Source organism: Alligator mississippiensis, chromosome 9 (assembly GCF_030867095.1).
Source record: "Alligator mississippiensis isolate rAllMis1 chromosome 9, rAllMis1, whole genome shotgun sequence".
Classification (NCBI taxonomy): Eukaryota; Metazoa; Chordata; order Crocodylia; family Alligatoridae; genus Alligator; species Alligator mississippiensis.
In genome coordinates, this window is record NC_081832.1 from 60,405,732 (window position 1) to 60,432,922 (window position 27,191).

The 27,191-nt window shown below is 46.6% G+C and overlaps 1 protein-coding gene across 2 annotated transcripts; it reads left to right on the forward strand.

Annotated features, from left to right (window-relative positions):
• The first annotated feature begins 1,026 nt into the window (after positions 1-1,026).
• Positions 1,027-23,544, forward strand: LOC106738030 (toll-like receptor 13). 2 transcript variants are annotated; one of them, XM_059733504.1, is made up of 5 exons: positions 1,027-1,541; positions 1,649-1,830; positions 2,174-2,225; positions 19,368-19,498; positions 20,508-23,544. In XM_059733504.1, exon 5 carries the CDS (start codon positions 20,538-20,540, stop codon positions 23,400-23,402), a length of 2,865 nt encoding a protein of 954 aa, XP_059589487.1. In that variant the 5' UTR covers positions 1,027-1,541; positions 1,649-1,830; positions 2,174-2,225; positions 19,368-19,498; positions 20,508-20,537; the 3' UTR covers positions 23,403-23,544. The 2 variants fall into 2 exon arrangements, with proteins under 2 accessions (XP_059589487.1, XP_019334134.1); XM_019478589.2 differs by lacking the exon at positions 1,649-1,830.
• The last annotated feature ends 3,647 nt before the right edge of the window (positions 23,545-27,191 follow it).

Below are 27,191 nucleotides of genomic sequence, written 5' to 3' on the forward strand. Positions count from 1 at the left end.
ATTTGTTTAACCCCAAGTAACGAGGGAAGGTTTTGTTAAGCAGTTGCTTGCCTTTTGTGTTCAGGTTATACCAATGGGCCAGGGGTAGATAAAAGGGGTGACAGGGAGTGCCTGAGAATCACAGAGAGGTCTTGAGCCCTGCCAGAGGTAGGGGCTTAAAACACAGGCAAGCAGAAGCCAGGAGGGTTAAAGCCTGAGACAGAAAAGGTGATAGCAATGGCCTAAAGCCAGGAGGGCTAGGCCCAGAGCTCAAGAGGGTCTAAACCAGGGCTAAGGCCCAGACCCTGAGAGGAGTGAAACCAGGGCCAGAGGCCCAAGGCCCAGAAGGGCTGAGACAGGAGCTGGAGCCCATAAGTGAGGCCTGGTGTAGTGGGCCTAGGCTAAGGAGCCCAGTTAGAGAAAAGGGGTGGAAGCTGGGAAGATGAAGTACCCAACAAAGGCCCAAGGAGGCCTGACCTTGTACTGGGGGGCAAGGTGCCCCACTGAAGTGATAATCGGTAACATATGCAAGGCATGAGCATGGCTGTAGGGGCGGAAGGAGGCCACGAATAGCCCTCAAGGCAACTGGTGTGCTACAGCACAGGTGGGCTGGGAGGTCTCCGCCTAATGCCTTAGGGGCAGGGCAGACATCAACTGGGTTCGGGAGGGACCCACTGATTGATTATAGACAAGGGCTCACTCTGGGACCCTGGGGCAGCTTCCCTTTTCATAATCAAATAATTCCATCAAGGCATGGCAGGTGAGAGGCAAGGGAAGGTACTCCTGGACCCCAATCCTGTCACAGTGGTGCATTGGCTGGGAAATGCTACGTGTACAAGGGGACTCAGTTTCCCTGGTGCAGAAAAGAGGATCCTTCAGCCAAGCAAGGGTAGGAATAGGTAGAGAACAGGCCAAGCTTCTAACCCAGCAATGAGGCAGAGATAAAGAGAACTAGGAACACACAGCAAAGGCCAACACAGGAGGGCCTATAACAGGGGCAATGGGGGAACCACGGTGAAGGCTGACACAACAGAGGAATTGAAATGCCAGATACTAGACCTGCAGCTGTTCTCTGATGAGATCGCAGAGTGAGCAAGCTGTTTACAGTGGGAGGTCGCGATAGACAGGCGCAGATGCAAACAGGCTGAAGCAGAAGTGGCTTCTTTAAAACAGTGTCTGTAGAAAGGGAAGCAAAAACCAAGGAAGTAAGGCAATTGATTGCAGCAGAAGCTGAAAGAAATAAAGATTGGAAGCAGCTCCTTCCATCAGAGGCAGAGAATAGTCAGAAACATGAGGAAAAGTCTCAAATGCTTCAGACAGGTTATTGCCATGGCCTCCTGAATTGCAAAGAAAGGCATGGCCAAGACAGATGAGGTTCCAAGCTACTCCAAACCAGTGGAGGAACAGAAAGCAACCAAAAAAGCACCGGAGAGACAGATGACCAGGAAGCCAAAGAACAGGGACTGCCAACAGGGGATCAGTTTGCAGGCAGCTTCTGGAGGCAAAAAGAGGGAGGAAGGAGAAAAGAAGCCAGGCCTGGCACTAATTCCTGCCCAGGAAAAGTAAGTGATCCAGCTGCCTGTACCTTTGGTTTATCTGTCTGTCTGTTTGGTGGATGTGGGCTCTGAGAAGCTGGGAGTGAGTACTGAGTGCCTGTTGATTGCTGTAGGATTGCTGACTGCTGCATGATTGCTGCCTGGGCCTGAATCAGCCCAGGCCCAGAAGGGTATAAAAGGAGATTCCCCAGGTGACCAGGCAGCCAGTGAACAGGGATTGCCAGCAGGGGAGCAGTTTGCAGGCAGGAGTACACACCGTGTAGGAGTACATGGGAGCTTCTGACATAGACTTCAGGTAAGTGAACAAGGAGGGGGGCTACTATGGGGGTGGTGACACAGAGTGCAGCCAGGGACCCTGCCCTGCTGCTGCCTCTGACCTTGAGCTCCTGTGAAACCTCCACCCAGGCAGGCCCCTTGGATGGTTCGGAAGTGTCCTGGACCCTGTCTACGGGGGTTGGTTGGTGGGACCTCTCAGATTTGGGGGTAACGTGGGGGCTGGGGGTTCTCTTGCCTGTCCCACACGTGCTCAGATTGAGGCCCTGGAGGGCCAGGTGAGGGAACTCCAGGCAGAGGTGAGCAGGCTGCGGGGGATAAGGGTAATTGAAAAAAAGATTGATGGCTACTTTCATTTTCTGCAGGACAAGACTGCTGGTGGAGAAGCTGCGAGGGAATGCCCTGAAACAGATGCTGGTGAGTGGAGGACAGTCGTCTCAGGGGCCAGACCTCTCGCCACACAGACAGCTCCCCAGTGCAGTTGAGCAACAAATGTGAGGACCTGGTTGCACTGGAGGAGTGTGCACTGGGGCAAAGTGCCCTGGAGGGGCCTGCTGCCATTATCGAGTGAGCTGAGGGCCGGCCAGGTAAGTAGGAGAAGAGACACGACATCATTGTTGTGGGCAACTCCTTGCTCAGACGAACAGAGGGACCCATCTGTCATCCGGATCCCATGGTGCATGAGCTCTGCTGCTTGCCTGGAGCCAGGATCAGGGATGTCACAGCGAGAATTCCTGACCTCATCCGGCCCTCTGACAACTATCCCATGGTCCTCATCCATGTGGGAACAAATGATATGGCCAGGAGTAGTCCAGACCATATCATGAGTGACTACAGGGCTCTGGGGACCAGGCTTAGGAAGACGGGGGTGCAGGTGGTCTTCATGCATCAGCAGGTGCATGACAAATAGATCCAAGGAGTTGATACTTCCCGTCTATGTGGCATTGGTCAGACCACAGTTGGAGTACTGCATCTAGTTTTGGGCACCATACTTCAAGAAGGATGTTGATAGACTCGAGAGGGTCCAGAGGAGGGCCACTCGTATGGTTAGGGGCTTACAGGACAAGCCCTACGAGGAGAGACTGAGGGACCTGGACCTCTTCAGCCTCCACAAGAGAAGGCTGAGAGGTGATCTTGTGGCCACCTACAAATTCATTAGCGTGATGCAGCAAGGGATTGGAGATGCTCTGTTCACCAGGGCGCCTCTTGGGATAACAGGGAACAATGGTCACAAACTGACAGAGAGCAGATTTAGGCTAAATATCAGGAAAAACTGCTTCACGGTAAGGGTGGCCAAAATTTGGAATGGGCTTCCAAGGGAGGTGGTGCTGTCCCCTACCTTGGGGGTCTTTAAGAGAAGACTGGATAGGCATCTGGTCGGGGTCATCTGACCCCAGCGCTCTTTCCTGCCTAGGCAGGGGGTTGGACTCAATGATCTGTTGAGGTTCCTTCTGACCCTAGCTTCTATGAATCTATGAGTTCCCAGGAGTGAAAGAAAAAGTTCTATGAGGAAGTGAAAACTTGGCAGAGGAAGTACTTGCAGCTAGAAGATGCCACCAAAAAACTACAGTGAGAGTGCACTAAAACATGGATCAAGACAAATCTCCCAATTGCATTATAGACAGGCACAGGAGGAACACCAGCCCACCAACTGTCCGTATCGACCTAGTAAAGGGCCACTTGGAGGGGCTGAATGTGTTTAACCCAGAAGGCCTGGATGATATTCATCCAAGAGTGCTGAAGAAATTGGCCAGTGTCATTGCAGAGCCACTGGCATGGCTGTTTGAGCACTCACACACACACTCTGCCCCATGCCCTCAGACACGCACATACTCTGCTCTGTGCCTGCCCACAAGCACGAACGCACGCACATGTACGTACCCCTACCAGTGCGTTCCCATGCTCCGCAGTCTGGGGGTGCAGCCAGGAGCCACAGCCCTGTGGTGCTGGAGCAGGGTTGGGGCAGGAAAGCAGGGAACTGGCTGGGGGTGGGCAGGGCTGAGCTGCTTAATCCTGCAAGCCTGCTGAGGGCTCCCTCTGGGTCCTACTGCCCCTGCTCCAGCCAGCTTTAACAGGGAGCCGGGGCAAATAAATATTAATTTACTAAATTTTTTTTAGGGGCTCTGCGGGCCAGATAGAATGGCCTGGTGGGCCAGATCCAGCCCACGGGCCATATTTTGCCTGCCCTCGGGCTAGGGGATAATCTTCTCAACAGCACAGCAGCAGAAAGGGATCTCAGAGTCATAGTTGACTCGAAGATGAATATGAGCCATCAATGTGATGAAGTAATCAGTAAAGCTAGCATCTATCATGCATTAGCAGGTGCATCATGAACAGGTCCAGGTAGGTGATATCTCTATGCGGCATTGTTCAGGCCACAGTTGGAGTACTATGTCCAATTCTGGGTGTCACACTTCAAGAAGGATATGGACAACCTTGAGAAGATCCAGAGAAGGGTCACTCATATGGTTAAGGGCCTGTAGGTAAGGCCGTAAGAAGAGAGACTGAGGGGCCTGCATCTCTTCAGTCGCCACAAGAGAAGGCTGCGAGAGGATCTTGTGGCTGTATACAAATTCATCAGGGGTTTGGGGGGGCAGCAAGAAATTGGAGATGCTCTGTTTACCAGGGCACCCTTTGGAATAACCAGGAACAATGGTCACAAACAGACAGAGAGCAGATTTAGGTTGAACATCAGGAAGACCTTTACAGTAAGGGTTGCCAAAATCTGTAATGGCTTCCAAGGGAGGTAGTGCTCTCCCTTACCTTGGAGGTCTTTAAGAAGAGACTGGACAAATACCTGGCTGGGGTCATATGACCCCAGAGCTCTTTCCCAGGTCAGGGGGTCAGACTTGATGATCTATTGAGGTCCCTTTCGACCCAAACAACTATGAACCTATGAAACCCAAACCCTGATTAAAGAGCTATACAAAATCCAGACCAGCTACAAGAGCCTACTGACTGGCACAAAAAAGGCAAAAGAGCAGCAGCAGAGCCTTGCTGACCTTCAAGACAAGCTGCTCTCCTCTGAAACAGGAAAAATGTAAATCTGAAGAGCATGATGGACTGAAAACAAAACTGCTGGAGGCCAGTGCTGCAAGTGCATAGCTCATGGAAATAATCAAATCCAGGGAAGCCCTCCTGGAAGCAGGCCTGGCAAGGGAGACAGCTGACTGAGCAAAAGTGAGCCAGCTTCAGTTAAGACTCTAGGAAAAAGTTGACCTAGTCTCCTTGTTCAAGAAGGAAGCCATGGAACTAAAAGAGATAGTTGAACAACTGAAAACAGAAAGCAAGGACCTTTATGTACACGCACGTACTAAGCCAATTTAAAATAAAGTGACTTAAAATAAGGCGACTTAACTATGCCAACTTAAACTAGGCCATGTTTGAGAGCAGAACCAGAAAGCAATGGAAATGTTGGCTACAGCTGAGAGAGCCTGTGAAGAAAAACTGCTTCTTGCTGCCAAAGCAAAGGAAGAACCAGATCAGCAGCTTGGAGTAATTCAGGGTCTCAGGGTGCTTGTACACATGATGAGGATTTAGTCTTCAGGGTTTTATTCTATGCCCCGAAATTGAAACAGTGAGTTTTTAATTGAAAACCACCATTTCAATTTAAAGGTTTCTGTCACTGTTATGGTGAGAGGCATGATCCTTTTCTTTTTTTTTCTGGCAGAGCCTGCCTGCTGCCAAGAGGCAAGCTGCCAGCAGGCCGAGCAGTCCCTGAGCTGTGGGGGATCCCTGGTCTTTCCCTCCATTGCAGTGGCACCTCCCAGGCCTGTCTGGTCAGGCTGCTAGGGGGCCGGGTGCTGCCCCAGCTCTGAGGCAGCACCTAGCCAGATCCAACTCTTCCCTGAGCCCGCTGGGGCTTCCAGTGCCCCATGCACTGTCCCTGCTGCCTTCCCACTGCCTGGGGCCACCCAAGAATGAGCTGTCTTGCCCCTGGGGTAGTATGAGGAGGTGGCAGAAGGGTGGCTGAGTGTGCTGGTGGCTGGAGAAGGTGGTGGGGATGGTGCATAGGGTGCTAGAAGACTGCTAAGCCTGAGCTTCCCTGAGCCCACCCGGGCTTCCAGCACCCCATGCACTGTTCTTGCCACCTTCTCCAGCTACCAACACACCCAGCCTCCCTCCTGCCACCTCCTGCCAAAGTACTGGGGCTCCCTGCAGCTCAGGGGCCACTTGGCCCACTGGCAGCCCATCTCACAGCTGCAGGAGAGGCAGACAGGCTCCATGAAAAAAAAAGGATTGGGCTCCTTACCACTTCTGCCTTCAGCAGGCACCTGTGAAGGGAAAAGCAGTGAGGGTCCCAATCCTTTCTTTTGGCAGAGCCTTCCCACCTCTCCTGTGGCCGCAGGGGAGGGGGGTACAAGATGTCAGATTAAAGGCTGCAGCATTATAAGTAGCAACGTTGCAAACTAAACTATGCGGGATGTGGTTTAGTTTGCAATATTGCAAACTCATTTGAATCCCCCAAACCTTGTGCACGTTTAATGTGTGACACTGTTAAGCCACACAAAGGAAATTTTTGTCATGTGTACATGGTGCTAATCATCAACTGTACAAGCGCCCTCAGACAACAGACATTGATTTCTGTTTTCCCAGAGGTCACTGTCTCCTCACAGCAGCCTTACAAGTGTCTGCAGAAGTGTTTAAGGAGAAGACACTGGAAATGCTGAAGCAGCAGATGGCAGAGACAGAATTACATGATTTGGCACTTAAGTTAGCAGAGGCAGAAGAAACTCGATTACAAGCACAATGTGAACAATACAGAACTACTCTTGCTGAGACAGGAGGAATGCTCTAGGCCCGACAGAAGAATGTGGAAGAGGAGGAGCAGGTGTGGAAAGCAATACTAACAGTATCTGAAGAGGAACTTGAAAAGTTCCAAGTCTAAGTGCAATCTCTGAAGTGGTTGTGGAGAAGTTGAGAGTAGAGCTGCAGAACGCAGACTGACTAAAGAAATATATCACTCTTCTAGAAGCACAGATGAAGCAGCACTTGGAGACTGGCAGTTCAGAATGGCAGGACTACACAAAGTAAGTCGAGGTATTGAGGCAACTTTTATCTGAATCCCAGGAAGAGCTGAAGACAGCAAAAACAGAAGTCCAGTCAACTAAGGAGGTTCAAAACCTGAACAGATAATTGGACCTTGAGCTCCAGAGGTGCAGGGCTAAGATCAACCTGCTGATGGGGAGGCACAAACAAGAGATAGAATGTCTTGATCTAATGTTGGAGGAGCTAGATCAGGGTTGGGCAAAATACAGCCCGTGAGCCAGATCCGGCCCATGAGGCCATTCTATCTGGCCCAGGGGGTCCGTAAAAAATTTAGAAAATTAATGTTCATCTGTCTTAGGTTCCTGTCAAAAATGACAGGAACCAGGGGGAGTACGACCCAGGGGAAGCCGCAACAGCAGGGCCTGCCCGGCCCCGCCTCCACCAACTGGAAGCCCCACCAGGGGCTTCTGGCCTGAGACCATGTGGCTGCACCACGCCAGAAACTCAGGTAAGGGGGGTGGGTAAGGGCAGGGAAGGAGCACGGGGAAAAGTGGCCCCTCCCCTGCCCCATGGCCAGCACCCCATGCTGTAGCCACTTGCAGCCTGTGTGGGGCTGCCTGTGCCTGCTTAGGACATCTCTTTCTTGCAGGCTGCAAATCAGCTGCACGAAGGAGCGCCGGCCACGGGGCGGAGGAGGGGCTGCTTTTTCCCCGCTCTCAGTACCAGCTCATTCCCTGCCATGGAGCAGGGGGTCAGGGCTGCATGCTGCCCCCAGCCTGTACCATGGAGCTGGCGTCACTGGGAGTGAGCAGATGCATGGGGCCCACACCAGTGTCCTGGGGCCAGTGCCGGCAGGGCCTAGAGCAGGGCGGCAGGAGTACAGGGATCCCAGCCAGTAGAGGCTCTATGGAGCCAGGCCAGATCCCCCCTCTCCCTGTTGTTGCAGCCCAGCCTGCCTCCACAGACCTCTGCCAACCTGTACCCCGCTCTGGGCCCCACTGGTGCTGGCCCTGAGATACTGGTCCCAAGATGGTGACTGGGGGCGGGGCTACCCATGTGGCCCTCAATAGCTTGCCAAAACTGGGTAAGTGGCCCTCCGCCCAAAATAATTGCCTGCTCCTGAGCTAGATGCTGCAGTTAATCAAAAGACAGAAGGACTGAGTAGAGACCTGGCAAAACCCGCCAGCCAGCATGAGGCCTCTCAGGAGAGACATACAGTATTAGAGCAGGCAGATGCTGAACACCACCATCACAAGCAAAAAGAGATGGAGGTGGTGGCCTTGAGAAGCCAACTCCTGCAGTTAGAGGCAGAGTTGGAAGGGGCCAAGGTGAGGTCAGCCATGGCTCCACAACTGCAGAAAGAGACACAGAGTCCTCCTAAGGGAGGCAGGAGGGACACTGAGCAGGTAGAAGTCCAAGACCCAAGACAGGACCTGAAGAAAGAAGATCTTCAACAAAACCACACCTAAAAGGAAGGCTGCAGAAAGCCAAAAAGACTGTGGTGAAGGTTGCCCACCAAGGGGGTCTGGCTACAAGAGTAGTACTTCTGGAGGTAACCAATGGGGACATGAGTGTCATAGAAACCACACCTCAGTTGCAGCCTCAGTGAGAATGGTGGTCAGAAGAAGGAGCAATGACAGTGTTTGCCACAAACGGCATGCTAAGACACCCAAAATGAGAGATGTAGGGTTGGGACATGGGGAAGAAACTCCAAGGAAGACAACAAAGGTCCCAAAGGAGGAACGAGGTCCATTTATTTGAGCACAAAGAAAGTCCAAGCTGGAATCAAAGAGTAAGGACCCAGATCATGGGAGAAGTGAGGCTCACCAGAAAGTGGACAGGTCAACCCAAGGAAGACCAGGTATGCCATGTGAAACGGCATGGGGTGGCTGTCTTTCTGGTGGGGTTTATGGGCAGTGGGCATGTAGTTACCCATGGACTAATAACAATGAGCCTCTGATTTGGGGAGGTATCCTGCTAAGGGTGAAAAGAAGGATAGTGCTCCCAGGACAGGGGCTAAGAGGCTGTTTGAGAGGAAAATATCCTAGAGGTAGAGAAAGAGGGGAGCAAACCTCGCTGGCACGTACAGGTGTGGGGGAGCTTCAGGGTACAGACGAGGTCCTGAAGGTCATTATGGGGACAAGTAGATCAGAGCAGGAACTACCAAAGGAGACTGTAGACAGAACATCCACCAGGCCTGGTAATACATGAAAACCAGAAGCAGGGACAGGAAAGTCCCCAAGAATGACAGAAAAGAAACCAGACACTGGGAATGGCCTGCCTCAGACTCTACTGGAACAGGAGCTGGGACCAGATGAGATGATGGTGATAACATCTACAACTGCAGCCCAGGAAGGTAACAACAACAGCATGAAAGGTAAAAAGTATGTGGGGATGGTTACAGAAAAGAAGACTTGGAGAAGTAAAAGACTGCTGGTTAATAATCTCCCATGTGGCTCAAAGTAGCTGTTGTTTAAAGGGCAACTGAGCGAGCCAGTGAAGGGACGCAGGATGAACCCCTACCAGAGATGCCCTGAACCACTTGTGGGAAAATTTCTGAATATCTTGCCCAAGGGTGAGCCAAATTGGAGGGCTGACAGCCTCAGGTCCACCATGTTTGTGAGCAATCATAGGAACTGTAAGGTATGCCAAGATTTGAAAGAACAAGAAGGGGAAAAACTGAGGCATGGGAACAGTTAGCATCAAACATCCCAGTGAAGCCACTTAGCAATGACAATATTTGATGGCCAGTTATTGTCTGGCAGACCTATGAGAGTAAAGCTGGACAGAAAGAGAGTTTCTTACAGAAACTGGCAAACAGAGATCTATGGGGTGCCAAAACTGCCCTGGGACTTTTGGAATTTTGCAGTAGGGTATGCATCCAGTGGGAGCTTATCACTGAGAGAGGAGAGACCCAGAAATAGGGGGAACAGCATATGGGAAGAAATAAAGGACTGTACTTGCTATAGAGGGTACAGATGGGAGGCTGGTCCTGAACTAGACAGGAGGAGCTCATGGGAGCCAGTAACTGTGTGACAATGGGAATTTAAGACCGGTAAAATGAGTCAGTAGTGTTAGGGGAAAAAGTTAAAAGGCCACAAAGAACTGACCCTCTCTGAATAAGTTTTAAAAAGAAGGGAGGACATGTAAAGGGAGCAGGGGCTCCCATTACTTTGAGAGAAGCAGGGAGGTCCACAGGTGGGAGAAAACAGCTCATTATGGGATGGCTGCAGGGAAGTAGGCAGCCAGGAACCCACAGGCTAAGAGCACCTATTGTAGGCTAACTGCCCAGCCATAGGATGGTGGGCAAGAGTCCTACTTGAGCAGCCAGGGCACAGCTATGGCATCCAGAGTAGCAGCCATAAGCTGTCCATTACAGTTAAAGTGGGATGGCTGTGCCGGAACTGGAGAGAGTCACCTGACCCAAGAGGAGCCATGTTTGGAGGAGCTTAAAAGCCAGCACCGGGAGAGAGGAAGAAGAGGGGACTGGTATTCTACAGAGGAGGGAGCTCTCAGCAGGGAGGAGCTGCCTGAGAGACCCTGGCAGGTACTAAACCCTCTGGAGGCAGCAAGGAGAGAACCCTGTAGGAGGATGGCTGGCAAATATTTGTTTAACCCTGTCATGGGGATAGGCCTCTGTGAAGGGTCTACCTCTCTGTGGGAGGGACACTTCCTGCTCTCCTGCCACACCTTAGTTGTTATAATGAGGACAAGGACGAATCAATGATGTAATCTGGGGTGTCCCATGGGGTTAATCATGGTGTGAGGTCCTGGTGATCTGGGGCTCTGCCTCCCCTACACCCCATCCACATACCAGCTGCACTGTTGCCAGGTACGTGTGGTTCTCTTGATTAGCAATGTCAGGATCCTACTGCTTGAATATTATCAGCAGGATATCACCTGTCAGGAGCCCAGCCCAGGAAACAATCAAAACAAGTAATCGTCCCAAAATAACAAGTATCCCTAAGGACAAACTGGGTTGCCCGTTTTCTCACGCTCAACCACTTTTAGGCATCCAATGCCTCTTGGTCTGAGGCTGCACCCCAAGTCCTCCTAGTCCTAACGATTCCTCCTGGCCTTACCTCCAGACAGGCTGGTCTGGCGTACTGAGTCTGCCTGCTTTCACATTCAGGGTCTTCTCTACAGACCCCTTGATTCCCTGGCTCAGCTAGGGCTCCCTGTCCCTTCTTCGCCCCGGCTTTTCCTCCTGGGGCCACTTCCCAGGGATAAACACTGGCCTACCAGACTCCTTCCAGCATCTCCATGTCCAGCTCTCCCCACCTTCTGCCGGGTCTGTCTTTTCTTTAAACTTTCAGGCCCATCGCAACCCTTTTACGTCATCCGCTGGGCAACCGCCCAGCCGGATGACACAAGTGCTTACAAAACGCTGCCATGGGGGAGTTCACAGCTCTCTGTCCGTCTGCTGCAACCCTGCAGATAAGTCTGTCTGGAGCCCTATCTTTGCGGGGCTCCTCTGTGCCAAACCTCTGCTGCTAGCCTTGGGTCTGCCTCATAGCAGCACCAGGCAGACCCTTCTTCAGGGCCCACTCTGTCACAAACCCCAAGTAGGGAGGGAAGGTTTTGTTAAGTGGTTGTTTGCCTTTTGTGTTCAAGTTATACCAATGGGCCAGGTGTGGCTAAATGAGGAGGCCACAGGGGATTCCTGAGAGGCACAGTGAGGTCTTGAGCCCTGCCAGGGTCAGGGACACAAAACATAGGCAGGCAGAAGCCAAGAGGGTTGAAGCCTGAGACAGGAAAGGTGACAGCAGTGGCCTAAAGTTGGGAGGACTAGGGCCAGAGCCCAAGAGGGGTGAAACCAGGGCCCGGAGCCCAGAGCCTGAGAGGAGTGAAACCAGGGCTGAGGCCAGAGCCCGAGCGAGGCAGAACAATGGCCAGAGGCCCAGGGCCAGGGGCTGGAAGCCTGTAAAGAGTGAGATAGGGGCTGGTGCCCATAAATGAGGCCTGGTGCAATGGGCCTAGGATAAGGAACCCAGTTAGAGAAAAGGGGCAGAAGCTGGGAAGGCCCAGGTCCCAGCAAAGGCATGGAAATCTGAGGAGGCCTGAACTTGTATGGCAGGGGGGGCAGAAGGTGCCCCACTAAAGTGATAATTGGTAATATCTGTGAGGCATGGGTGGAAGGAGGCCACAAATAGCCCTTAAGGCAACTGGTGCACCAGAGCACAGATGGGCCAGGAGGGCCACACCTAATGTCTGAGGGGTAGTTCAGAGATCAGCTGGGTTCAGGAGGGATCCACTGACTGATTATAGACAAGGGACAGCCTCCCTTTTCATAATCACATAATTCCATCCAGGTGTGGCAGGTGGGAAGAAAGGGAGGATACCCAAGGAGCCAGGGCAGGGCAGGAGCAACATGTGTCACAGCACCCACGGGGCCTGATCTTTCCTCACTCCTCTTCCTTCTTTTTTGGCTTTCCTGGTGTTGCCTCTCTCCTCTGTTCTCATAACATAAATAATAGTGATGTAAAATGAGTCTCAACAGCAAGAGGGATGAAGAAATGTCATGTCTTAAGCCCGTGATGTCAGGGCCAGAAACCCATCTGATTTCATTATGGCTTACTGCAATGGTTTATGTTTCCCTTCTTGCCTATATGCTGTAGGGGCCTTTTCCTCAACTTCTCCAGTGTCCCTTTTGTCTCTTTGCCTTGAAGCATAGTTCCTTTGTTTGGACTGACAATCTGAGGTCAGCTTTGTGAGCTTTTTCATTGAATCATAGAAAATTAGGGTTGAAAGGGACTTCAGGAGGTCATCTAGTCCAACCTCCTGCTCAAAACAGGACCAGCCACAACTAGATCACCCCAGCCACAACTTTGTCAAGTTGGGCCTTAAAAACCTCCAAGGGTAGAGATTCCATCACTTCTCAAGGTAACCCATTCCAGTGCCTCGCCACCTGCCTAGTGAGAGAATTTTTCCTAATATCCAGTTTAAACTTCCTTTGCTGCAACTTGAGACCGTTGCTTCTTGTTGTGTCATCTGCCACCACTGAGAACAGTTCAGCTCCATCATCTCTGGAACCCCCTTCAGGTAGTTGAAGGCTGTTATCAAATCCCCCCTCCACCTTCTCTTCTGCAGACTAAATAAAACCAGTTCCCTCAGCCTCTCCTCAGAAGTCATGTGCCCCAGCCCCCTAAACATTTTCACTGCCCTTCACTGGACTCTCTTCAACTTGTTCACATCCTTTCTGTAGTGGGGAGCACAAAACTGGGCACAATACTCCAGATGTGGCCTCATCAGTGTAGAATAGAGGAGAAGAATCATTTTCCCCGATCTTCCAGCAACACCCCTACTAATGCAACCCAGTATGCAGTTAGCCTTCTTGGCAACAAGGACACACTGCTGACTCATATCCAGCTTACTGTCCACTGTAACCCCCAGGTCCTTTTCTACATAGCTGCTGCTTAGTCAGGTGGTCCCAAGCCATCATTTTTCTTGATGCAGAAAACAACACAGGGAAACACCTCTCTCCTAGCGCCATTTCCCACATGAGCTATTACTGCTGTTTCCCATGACTCCATGAGGACGAATGGAAATGAACATGGGTGTGCAAATGCTGTCAATGCCTCCCACACACATTCACAGAAACAAAATTTTTTAGCTGCAGCTCCCTGCTTTGCGCACTAAGGGCACTATTTTACATTGTTTGACAGTGATAAGCTCAGTTGCCAGCATTATCAAACCCATAAAGAGGAAAGTCCTTCTCATTATGCAAGTACATTCAGCAGAGAAGGGCAAATGCCCAGTCTTACTGGGGATCTTCACTGTCTCACTTTGGCTGTGGAGGCAACAGAAGATAATACCCACACAATACACAAATGGCCTGGGGACCCCTTGCCAGGCAAATCCCTGTCATGGCCACATCTACATGCGCAATTAATGTACAGCAATAAACTCTGGCACATATTGTGCCAGAGTTTGTTGCTCCCAGATGCCACATTTGAATGTGTGCCCAGAACCATAGCACGCTGAGCCAAGTTGGAGCAGCCCTGGCTGGCAGGGCACCCAAGAGGTCAGCCTGCCAGCCCGGGGCTGCTCCAACCCAGCTCAACATGCTGCAGAGGGGCTAGCTGGGGCATGAGGGTGCTCCAGTGTGGGGCTAGTTGGCAGGCAGCCCCCACACTAAGGCACCTTCATGCCCCAGCCAGCCCTGTCAGCATGCTTCATCCTAATCATTTAGTTTGCTCCATCCTAATGGCACTGCATGTGTAGATGCAGAGATGTTTACTGCAGCTCTAATTAGGTAACTCCACAGTAAATGTCTTGTGTAGATGTACCCACAATAGGCTGAAAATAACTTCTCTAAACTACTGTAAATTCCAAAATTCTGGGGACTGTTAGGGGTTAAACATTTATTCTAAATAAGATAACTAGGAGGAAAAGATGATCAGGATGTCCATTTTCAGTACTTTGTCCTGAATTTAAATTTCTAATCAACAAGATTAAATTTAATAGGCCTGTCTGATTTTACAGCCAAGAAAAAGTGGCAGCTGGGAAGAAGAGTTTTAAAGATATACATGACCCTCTGCGTGTTAATTTATATTTTCCTCTTTCAGCCTGGTTTTGTGTTGCTCTGCAGTTGTAGATCCATCTTATACATATTCAACATATTGGGTCACAGAGCTATTCCCTCCTGTACTCTACCACCCCGTCCTTGCATGACACACCCACTGTGTAATACCACACCATCCCTGGATCTCTGCCACGGTACCACTAAGCAGTCCAACATGCATGATCAGTCACTGAGTGACACTAAGGAGCAGTTGCTTTATGGAACTGGTCGAGGGTGCCAGTAGATAAGCAGAGACACTTACTTTAGTGGAGCTCCTCCCCTTTGGTATCTCTCCTCTACAGCATCCTTCTGATCCTGGCAGCTCAGCAGCACAGTATGTTTCTGAACCAAAATGAATTTAACACTCAGTCCATAGCTGACTGTTATTCTGAAGATGAAGGTGAAATCAGAGGCTGGTTTCAGGCAACTGTTGTAGGATCTGAACTCTGCTCTCCTTGGTTGGGTAAAGGAGCACATCAAGACAAAGCTGCTAAACCAGTTGGGGCACAAGCTGGTCAGTCAACATTTTCATTGATGCTGATGCAATATGAACTGTTTTTTTCCAAGGCATTTTTTGTTGTTGTTGTTTTTCCATTTTGGCGGTTTAGGGTAACTTATCAGCTGTTGCCAGAAAGCAAAAAGGTTACCTGCCTTGAAAAGGGTCATCCTTTGGCTTTCTTGCTAGTCAAAAAATTAAAACAGATCCATGAATTCTCATATGTTCCACATTTCTTAACGAGATACAGGACACGTCCTTCCCAGGGCATGCCAGGGCTCCCAGCACGGAGACACTCATGCTGGCTACAGCTAAGCATAGGATACACGGTCAACGTGCAAGCTTCACAGGCTCTGATATCACTTTCTTCTTGGCCTGCAACATTTTCTGGTAATCTGTTATCTGTCCATAGCATTTATACATGGCCATTTCCAACTAAGATGGCCATATCATTACAAAAGGAACCTAGATTATTAATCCATGTGGAGGAAGCTTCACTTCTTCAGTCAAATTGCCCTGTACTACAACTAAGGCTAACATTCTGATCCTCATATGGGTAAGAGCGTGATCCTGCCAAATCATCAGAGCAGGTGAACTTTATTCCTTCATTCAACAGAAGGTTTTCAGCAGCTAAGTTGATCATTGAATCCTGTCCTGGAATATACAGCATGGAGCTCAGACGAGTGAAACTGTGGGTCTATGCAGAATTCTGTGGCTCTTTTAAAACGCATTGCAATTGGGAGGCTGAACCATGCCAGACTTCTCACTGCACTGGATTGCAAAGTAAACATGAAAATGAGTACGGTTGACATGTTCCATTTCCTTTTAAGGAGTGCCCTGTGGTCAGTTTTGGGGAGCACACCACTGCAGTGTTGTGTGGGCATCCCAGCACTAATGAAGAACAGCCCATCATTTTTGCAGTCACAGTTTGGTGGGGCACACACAGATTGAGAACTCCCAGTGCTCAGTACCTCCTAGGATTTGGCCTGCTGATTACTTGTGGGGAGACCTCATAGAAACTGGGAGATGACACACAGTTATGCCATTGTGAAGGTCACAGTAGCTAATGTGAAGGTCACAACAGTTTGCTGTTACTTCAGTAAGTAATCTTTGGGGCACTATGCTCCAGGCACGCAAATCCTCTGAAATTCTTAACTGCCTCCTACTTTCAAGCTATTCTTATCAATAACTAAAATAAGGAGGTTCCCAAAGTGAATCCCTAGCCATATTGCCAATTTAAGGGTTTGTGTTTGTATGTGATGGGTCAGAAGGATCTAGCAAAAAGCTGTTTTTCAGCATAAAGTGCTACTTGAAAATGACATCAGCATTTTTTCTGTGAATTCCAAAGAGGAGAGCTATTTTTTCCCTCACATCTTGTATGGTATTCAGCCCATGTATTTGAATGAAGCTGGATTAGTCTTGGCAGGTGGTATAAGATGGTCAACATTTTTCTCAACACCACCATCTTGACTAACCTGTTATTGGGAGGTGAAGGTCAGATAATTTGGAGATAGGGCCTGGAAAAAAGCAGGCCTTGGAACGGTAAGGTCTTCCTGATGAGCATTTCATACCGTTCAGCTTTGTGTGGCTTCTTATATAGGGAAAACATCGGCTTTTTTGGTTACATAATTTCTGCAGTTAGGTCATTTCTCACTGGGGGGTCCAGTCCTGCTTTGACTGCACTCAGTAGTAAAACTCCAATAGACTTTGTAGAACTTGGATGTTCCTCAAGGTGACCTGGCAGATCTGTTCCATTTTGCCATTGTTTAAAGTACTGGTTGATTACTTTCCTTGAAATATGCTTTATCCATAACTGAAGGGAGTTGCTCTCTCTGCTATTTCCTGTTTCCTTTTCAAGCACAGAGACCGTCTCACAAAGGCAGATATCGTACAAACTAGTCACCATTAACATGAATTTCATTATGTACTGGAGAAGTAGCAGCTGCTTGCAAAACTGTTCTTAAGCATAGAATAAATGAAGGGCTTGTGTGCACATTCTTTGGCTAGGATGTTTTTATTATTAGTATGTCACCAATCCTGCACCTCCAGGTATTTGTCTTAGTATCTGGGTACTATATGATTGCTTTATCAGCTTACACCAGGAAAGGAGCTGGAGTCTCTGATAGGGCAATGCCTTGTATCTGTTTATAGCCATGAGTGAAACACACCCATGAAAATCTAAGCATATCATTTACTTTCAGATGCACTAGTGGAGGAAAATTTGAATTCAAAATATGAAAACACAAATATCCAGTTCTATACTGGTTCCATTCAGGTGAAACTCACACTGACTACACAGAGAGGACCCATAGCCCTTGCCAGTGACTTCATACTATATACCAGATTATCAGATTATATAAATAGATGTAGCACCATTAGTTGCAATGGAATGAAGCTGATTTACCCCAAGTCAAGATCCAGCCCTATCTTTCTTAATGCTATTTGGGAGGAGCACAAGAGGGACATAGGGAAAATGTCATTCTGAGAACAACGCTTTCAGAATTAACTATAATATTTTAAAATTGTAATTAACAGCACTTACACAAAGTAATATACTCAAAGCACTGAACAAATCAATCAAAAAGTGCATTTAACTCTCTGAAATTGTTTGGCATTAGTAAAGTATCCTCTCTGACTTTTGGGAAAACCACCTTTACAAATCAAAGGGCACAACCTTCCATCTGAAATCACCTTGGAGAAGCACCAGTAATGCTATTCAGAGACATTCTGAATCCACATGTTACATGTAAGGTTCACCTCAACTCAGCTGTTTAAGAGAGCTGCTCAGCTTGTATTCAGTATTTGTCCCAAGTTGAGGAAGTGACCCTGTGGAAATTAGACTTTTAAATGTCAGTGTCCCTACATTACATTCAGTTCTCTTCTCAAGGGAACTCTTGCTCTGCATGCATTATGTACACTCCTGGAAATGCACAGTCCAACATTTTAGTCAGTTCAACATCAGGCAAAAGGAAGATGGAAACCTGACAAGTCAAGAGCAATATCAGGAGCTGCTTCCAGGTGTATCCTTCTAGACCAATGAATGCCAAGTGTTTACTTCTTTTTTGACTCCTGAGCTTTTCTGTTCTTCCTCCATGGCAGGCAACCATCCTGTGGCTAGTGAGAATCCCTTTAGAGTAATGTTAATCACTTGTTTCAGTGAAGAAGATGCTGAGCAATTCTGTGTGCTTTTGTTCCTTCCATTGGCATACAAGATACAGGTGGTTTGCTGTGGAGGAAGACTACTCAGCAATTGAATTCATTTAATTTGCTAGGAATTCTAGAAATCTTCTGAATTTAGAAGGAACTAAAATGCACAGAGATCTCAAGAGAGCAGAGCAGACACTTGGTTTGGGAGGACTGGTACAGGAGTCATCATATCTCAAGATTATATATTGATTTAATCTATTCCAAACTCCTTACTGGGCTTTGGATCAGAAACTGGACAATTATAGCCATAATGTCCCGATACTGGCATTTTTATCTATCATGAGTCGATCAGCATGGTGGCTACACATAGCAACAAAGGAAATAGGATAATTACAGAAAGAAACTAAAAAAAAAGAGAGCTTTCTGCTCTGCAGCAGTGGGGTCAGATACAAAAACAATAGAGAAAAGGTATCCAGCATTTTCTCAGTTGCCCTTGATCACAGTGGAAACTGTTGGCCTCAGTTCAGTAACTAGTGGAGAAGTGTCCACATCACCAAATTGTCATTGCAGCTGTCAACCTTGCTAGCAAAATCTGCAGACAGGGACTGTTCAGCACAAAAACGCATTGGAAATACAACTATAAAGGAACCCTTAAAAAATCTTGGTTTGAAAAACATCAAAGCAAGGTAGCTCACATCCCTTTAATCCACTCACTTAGATGCTAGAACTATGAAGAGGGCTTTGTGCATTGTGACTGCTGTTCACAAGGAGACAGGGCTCTGCACATCAAGAGTGAGATTGATTTGATGGTTATATTTACCTGACTGTGTGGCAACCATCACACACAATAATAACCCTTTACCCTTATCTAGCTCTTTCCACCCACAGTCCTTTATAATCACTAATGAACTGAGGCTTGCTACAACTTTTGAGGAAGAAAAACTCAACCTTAATCAAAAAGCATCTTTCAGCCTGTGTTCTTTTGATTTTGGTAAGCACTGGCTCTCATACAGCATGAGAAACTCAGTTCAATGGAGAAGAACAGGGAATCAATCCTGTTGCTGAGAGGCATTGATTGCTCTGACTGAGGACGTGCTGTAGGATTCTATCCATCCACATGTTTTCAAAGGGGACAGGCAAGTGCCCAGCTCAGACTAGGCCACATATCTTCATGACAATGGTGTATGGGGGCATGTGTGGTTTTTGCTAACCTACCAGCAGGGATCTTCAGAGCAGCCCAGTATGGTATAATATCCTCCCGTTGGCTGTAGAAGAAACAAGCAGCTGGTTGTGACTTGCAGAGAACCATTGCGTATGGAATACAAACTGCTTACATATTTTCTGCTTTTGTTTCCCTCTATAGTAACACACAGACATTCAAAACAAAAGGCCCCAGACTTCTTTGTCTTTGTTAAACTGCAGCAAATATGGAAAATGCATTTCAGACTCCACCATTCAAGAACTGTTTCCTGTTTGGAGATAAAAATATGCTGGGTAAGCTGTGGCTCAGGGCAACCAGAATGGTGCAATAAAATAAGGCATTGACTCATCTCCAGAAAGCAGCATATTTTCCCCACTAACTATCTTTTCCTCCTGTGCTGGTAACGAGAGATGCCTGCTGATGTATATGGAGTCATGAATAAAACAACAATAAAGTGAATGGGGAAGAAAGTGGGGCAGATTTTGGGCTTTTGCAAATATGTTAGGTGGAACTACCTGAAAGTCAATGGAGATGCACTCATTTACAGCTGCAGTGAATGTGACCTGGTATATTGAAACAACTTTTTTTGATCTATTGCCATAAAAATGGAGACATTGTGTGGTATCAGCTACCCCTCGGGTGCCTGCCACGCCCAATGAGCATGTATTCAATTGTATACTACCTACTGACAGCACTGCAAAGAACTGGCTAGTCAGTGCATTACTAGGGCACTGTTTCTAGCTAGTTCAACATCTAGCCAGGTAAGGGCTCTGTAATCATTAGAGCTAGTTGAAGACAGCAGGCTGGGAGCTAGCTGAGGAGGGAAAAGTAGACAGTGGTTACCTTGGGAGTTTGGGCTTGTGGGGCCTGGAAACTGGGCTGAAAAATATGTTTCTGGCAGAGGACAAGGCATTGGCCACAGCAGGAAGACTGTGAGCTAGGTTTAAAAATCACAAATTTTAAACAAAAAAACCCCCCAATTTTTTCAGTTGTGTCCCAGTATGAGAAATAGAAACTCATGTAAAATATGAAAGCTGAGATTCACATGTAATACCATAATCAAATCAGTGCTCACATGCCCACTGCACTTCACTTTGAACATTTGACCTGAGATATTTCAATCTTCACCGGACAATCAAATGTTTTAATGTTTCAGGCTTAAGTTAACTAACTCCACTTCTAAAAGCAAAAGTCTTGATGTTTAAGCAGTAACAACTGGCGATGCCAGCATTTTTTTCTTGTTTTGAATACTCATCCTGATTACACAAGGTCACTAGTTCCTTTTTTGTCTTTCTCCTACAGCAACACAAGGAGCACATAGGAGTTTGAGAGATGTTTTTACTGGGACTTCTGCCTGTCTTGCTTTTCTTCAGCCAAGATCTTCAAGTAGCTCCGTACTCGTATGAGAACTGCTTAGTCCATGGAAACTTGGGGAGAAGGATGAAAATGCTATGCTATCAGAGAAACTTGTCTCAAGTCCCAGCTCATCTTCCTAGCAACATAAAAAGCTTAGACCTGTGTCAGAATAGGATTGCACGCCTAAGGCAGAATGATTTCAAGAACATGAGCCTTTTGCAAATGTTAAATGTTTCTCAGAACCAAATAAATGTCATTGAAGAAGGCACGTTCATTCACACAGGCAGCCTGGAATTCCTGAACTTCACTTCAAACCAGCTGAGGAGTCTTTCCAGCTCTACATTTCATGGATTGGTGAATCTTACTGTCTTGCTACTCAGGAAAAACAACATTGACAGGATTGAGCTGTCGACTTTTGACCATCTGATAAAGTTAAAGGTAATTGATTTAACTTCAAATAAGTTACATTTTGTGAAAGCTTTGGATGCTATGTTTAAGGTGAAGTCTTTGGAGATCCTGCAAATTAGCGAGAACAACATAACAAATTTTACAACCAAAGATATTGTTTATGTGCCCATGAGGCTTCACAAACTGGATGCATCCCATAATCCGATCTCTTTCATTGATGTTACAACTGTTGCTTTGCACAGTCTTGTTTCATTGGACTTATCCTTCTCTGGCAAACATAACCATGTTACATGGCTTATACAAGATCCATGTCTCCTGAAAGGGCTAAAGAATTTATATTTAGGAGGAATATTTATGACACCAGGAGACATATCAACTGTTTTCCAAAAGCTGAGCTGCTCTTTGCTAGAGGATATCCACCTAAATGATTTGAACTTGACTGATTCTGACAATCTTATAGAGGAGGTCTGCCTTTGGCAGCAACATGTCAAAGCTCTGAATTTACAAGGCAATAAATTCAAAAACATTAGAGCAACTGTCTTTGAAAACTGCACTCAGCTGAAGTACTTGGATATGTCACACAACAAGTTACAAGTGATACCGTCTACATCTTTTCAGTTCCTGAATGCTTTAGAATTTTTGTTCCTGGCAAACAATAAGTTCAGTGAAGTACCTATTGTGACTTCAAATATAACATCACTAAAAAGTTTGGATCTCAGCTTTAACCAGATTCAGAAAATTACCCCAAGTGACTTTGCTGGTCTGAAGAATCTGCAGTTTCTCAATCTAACTGGAAACCAGATCACTAAAATCAATTCAGAGTTATTTCAGGATTTGGATAATTTGTTGGAGTTAAATTTGGGAATGAACATCCTTTTGGAAATCTCACAGCCTTTCTCAGATAGTTTATGGAAGCTGGAAAAAATAAACCTCAGAAGAAATAAGATGAACTCCATCAAGAAAGGCACTTTTAGGAATTTGACTTCCCTGCAGTTTCTCAATCTGGTGGACAACCAGATTAGCACAATAGAACCAGGAGCCTTTGAAGGGCTGAGCAGCCTGCAAACATTGCTTCTTGGCAGCAACAGGATCACCGGGAACACTTTGCAGAAGGGCATTTTCAAAGGGGCAAGCTCAATAGTAGAGCTTCAGCTTTTTAACAATTACATCTCTTATGAGTCAGCTGGAAAACTTGACAACCCTCCCTTCATTCTCCTGAAGTCTTTAAAGAAACTTACTCTGAACAGCCAACGTCATCTAGGGCTTCAGAATTTCCCATCTAACTTCTTGCAAGGTCTGGAATCAATAGTGTCAATCCATGCTGGCAACTTGGACATCAGCTCCTTGCACCCAGACACTTTTAGTTACACCCCTGGGCTCCAAGAACTGGATTTGAGCAACAATCCAATCAGTCCTATTAACCTGGACCTTTTCCAGCCTGTAGCAAACCTGACAGAATTACACCTCAATAAAATAGGGCTCCAGTCACTCAATTTTGTTCTTCATGCCAACTTCTCTAAGCTGGCAGTGCTCAGAGTAGCTACAAATGAGCTTGATGTTATTAAACCAAACCACATTGCAGCTTTGCCATTTCTTACTTTCCTGGATCTCAGACACAATCCTTTTACCTGCTCTTGCAATAACAAAGCATTCCTCAATTGGTCCCTTAATAGCTTAAAAACCCAGGTGATCTATTTGTGTGAGTACACTTGTGCTTTCCCACCCAGCAGTAAAGGAGACAAGCTGTGGACCTTTGATTTCTCCTCCTGCACTGCTAATCTCGACTTCATCTTGTTTATATCTAATTCAACCCTAGTTATTTTGCTGATGATTGTCTGCCTCTTTTATCACTGGAGGTGGCAGGGGATTTATGCCTACCATCTATTACTTGCTTATATTTATGACAACAGGCACAAAAGAAAAAGGCAGCATAAGAAATACGACTATGATGCGTTTGTCTCCTACAACACAGAGGATGAGAAATGGGTGATCAATGACCTCCTTCCCAAGCTGGAAGATGAGTACCACTGGAAGCTGTGTCTGCACCACCGGGACTTTGAACCAGGAAGATCTATCCTGGACAACATTGTGGATAATATCTATGGGAGCAGGAAAACTATCTGTGTCATAACCCGCCACTACCTTGAAAGTGAATGGTGCTCTAAGGAGATTCAGGTAGCCAGCTTTCGCCTCTTTGATGAACATGAGGATGTCCTGGTCCTGATTTTCCTGGAAGACATTCCTGCTGGTTATCTATCACCCTACCATAGGATGAGAAAGCTGATAAAGAAAAAAACATACCTTGCATGGCCCCAGGAGAAGGAAAAGATTCCACTCTTTTGGCTTAAACTCCATATGGCCTTGAAGACAAGTGAAGGGAAAGTGGATGAAGATCCTATTTTGTCTGTGATTGTTCCAGATGAAGACCAATAAAGACAGTTCCCAGTAGTAAATGTCTGTCTATGGCATGCCTAATGGGCTTACTCTGTAGTTTCTAGCTACATCAACCTTACAAAAAGTGCTGTGAACTTTGAACGATCTTTACTCTAAATATTAAACTCTAATTTTTAGGGTATTTTCTACATTTTTTTAAGATGTAGGATAAAAGATTGATTACCAGTGGTATTCAGAGCAGGAAGAAAAGTGTCATATTAATCCTCTTCCATAGATATATTTAGTAACAGTATAATTATTATTTCAGTAAGAATTGCAATTGTTTCCTGAAATATTTATCCCCAGTGCTGATGTGCTTATCTCTGTTTCAAAGTGCTTGTACCAGTACTGGGTATTTCTCTTCTCAAAGGGGAATAGCTATTTGAGTAGGAGATTGTGACACTGAAGGCCTGAACAGATGACACATTTACAACAGTGCAATCAGTCTACACCAGTGAAAAAGAGGAACGAATAAATGATGTAAACTCTCATACGAGGGTAACTTTTCCCAATCCAATGCAATGTGAGCTGTGTTGGTTTCATCTGTCTACATCTATCCAAATGTAGCTGATTGCCAAAGGCAAACAGGTTGTTATCTGGTCCCTGCCACCTACTGATGAGTGTCATAATAGCCCCCTATTGCATGAAGCTACCCCAGGAGAGCTCTCCATCTGTGCACATTCTTGACATTACATAGCTACTCAGACATGATGGTGAATATAAGAATCAGGGAAGAATAGAATAGAAACTTGTGACTAGTCATATTGAAATCTTAAGTGCTTAATGGCTTTGCTAGATAAGGGCTTTCCTTCTTAACTCTTCAATAAGTAAAAAGATTGTGAGTGAATCTATGATTTTATGGAGACCACTAACCAGATTGTTTGATTTAACAGAATCAATGAGACATGTTTTAGATGAGACTGCTATCTAGCATTTTGCATAGCATGTTCAGTAGCTACTTTCCTAATTTTATTTGAATAAGTTAGAAAGGATTTTTAATTAAAAGAATGGATGACGTAGGATTTGGGTGAAGTTGAATGGATGACATCCACCACAGAAGGGATTTTATGCCAGGTGAATTTGTCTCTGTGGGCCAGCTACTCATATGAAATAGTACTATTGCCATGCAAGGCTTAGTTCTCAATAAACAAGTGTGATCTAAGCAATTTTTTGAGCCTAGTGCAGTCATCAGTTGTGCATATGACATGGCAGGTGGGGCAGAGAATGAGGCACACCACTCAGGTGGGAAGGACAGCCAGCTAAGTGGCCAACTGCAGCAAGATTGCAGTGTTGGACATGTGGCAGAGAGAGGGGTTTGTTATGATCAGGAGAATGAGAGAGAGTATGAGGAGAAGGGGCATTTTTGCAGACTATTTTGGGCACCAAGGAGTGAGGCTGTAACACAGAAGGCGAAGCAGTCAACAAAATGATTCACATCAACCCACAGAGGTGGCACTGGAATTAAAACAACTGCCAATTTTATATCTTGGCAATTTTTAGCATGAAGGAGGGCATGCTTCCTATTGCCCTCCTCTCCACTGGTACTCGCAGGGGCAGCAGGCTGGTTGACAATGAAGGTTAGGATCTAGGTCCGGGATCAGTTGGTGTCAGCTCTCTGTCGGACTCCTGCAAGGTAAACAGTTCCTGGCTGTCAGGTGAATCTTCTCAGAAGGCATCCTCAGTCCTACTGGCCCTTGGGGTCCTGTGCTTCATAAGCCATATCCGATATGAAATAATGTTTTTTGCTGGTTTCTCATGTCAAAATGCTGTCCAAATCTCTTTAGTTAGGATAGGTAGATGGAGCACTCCTGGGGGAGTTGTTTCAGTCCTTGACCCATCTTTATCTTGCTACATCCCACTGCTAGCCCTGTGCAGCCAGGGCTGTAGGGATGGCTTTATAAACCTCCTGATTTTTCTGCCTCTTCTGGACAGCTCCTTGCACCTTTGCCTCTCCCTGTCATCATAGAAGGTTCAGGATTCTGCATGGGTCCAATGGCAAGTGTGACAAGAAAGAATGGCACAAGAATTAATATTTGAAACCTGCAGGAGTGCAACTAAGATGGTGATTCCTTGTGCATATGCAAAGAAGCAGAGTCTGGTTGTATGCCAGGATTTAAACAAAGAGGTGCCATCTGCTTTCCATGACCCTGGAGGAGAGGTGGCCACACAGGTAAATAGACCTGCTAGTAGCCAGGGAGCAAAGTATTGTGGGAAGATGGCTGGCAGACTTTTGTAATAATTCCTAGCAGAGGCAAGCACATAAACATTGCTCCATTTTTCTGACACCAATGCAAAATTACTTCTGTTCCTTGCTTAAAGGACATGCTCCCTGCATAGGGAGTGGGGAGAACACTAAGACATACTGGAGAAGTATGGGTGTTCTGAAATGAATAGCCTAGTGAATCTGCAAAATTATTCATCCAGATATAATTTTATGCACAAATGCTGTACCAGGGCCAATAATACAGGAACTACATGGCATTTAATACTTAGATGTTAGCAATGCTGTTACTGTTGTACTAGCCTTTCTTCACTCCATTATTGCACTCCATTATTGCACGTGATCATGTGTAAGTTATTGAGGATTCCTACATGTGTTCACCTGGTCTCTGCAACCCAATAATTAACTCACCAATTAAATGGGGAAGCAGTGTCGTGTGATGGCTAGAATATGGTACTGAAGTCAGAAGATAAGAGCTTTGTTCCTAACTGCCACAGGTTTCCTGTGAGTTAGATTAAGGTGTCATCTCTGAACTAGGAGTTCTAGATTTTTGCATTTCTTTTTGTCTCAGACCAACTTGGCTACCAAATGCATCCCTGAAACATGGCAGATCCCACATTTTAGCTGATTTTGGATTTTAAACTTAATTGCTGAACAACAAGAAATATTTCTACACCTCCCAGCTTGCCATCTGACACCTCCAGGGAAAGAATCCTACCTGATCTGCACAACAAAGAACAACTCAGAACAGTTCACAAAGACACTCTCATGGACCCAGATGGACAGGTTTCCATCTCCAGCTTCCTCTGTGCAAAAATGAAGTTTATTTCCTACCTATGGGGACTTTTTACCATCTTTAATTTTCCCTGAGCCTGGTGACGGGCATTTGAGACCAAAAACTTGCAGAAAAAAGATATTTTTTTTTCCAATTTCCTAGTTGGTCTAATAAAAGGTATCATCTCTGAACTAAGAGATCTAGATTTTTGCATTTTCCCCTTTGGACTTTTTAAAAACTTCTCCCTCCAATGCTTGGGCCATTAGTTTCCTTTCTGTACAATTAGATCTTGATGCTTCTCTTCTTCACTATGCTGTTGTGAAACTAAATTCAGGGGAAGTTAAGTACTTAGATTTCATAGATTTCTAGAGTTGGAAGGGACCTGGTAGATCATCGGGTCCGATCCCCTGCTCCAGGAAGGATAGAGCGCTGGGGTTAAGTAACCCCAGCCAGATGCCTGCCTAATCTCCTCTTGGAATACCTCCAGGGTAGGGGAAAGCACCACCTCCCTTGGAAGCCCATTCTATATTTTGGCAATCCTTACCGTAAATAATTTCTTCCTTATGTCCAATCTAAATCTGTTCTCCTTCAGTTTGTGGCCATTATTTCTGGTAACCCTGAGGGGCGTCCTGATATTCCCTGCTGACCCCCTCAATGAGGCAGCCACAAGATCGCCTCTCAGCCTTTTCTTGCAGAGGCTGAAGAGATTTAGATCCCTCAGTCTGTCTTCATAGGGTCTTACCTGCAGGCCCTCAACCATACGAGTAGCTCTCCTCTGAACCCTCTCAAGGTT

Coding starts and splice junctions, on each gene's coding strand:
- LOC106738030 (XM_059733504.1), top strand. CDS start 20,538: ATGTTTTTACTGGGACTTCTGCCTGTCTTGCTTTTCTTCAGCCAAGAT.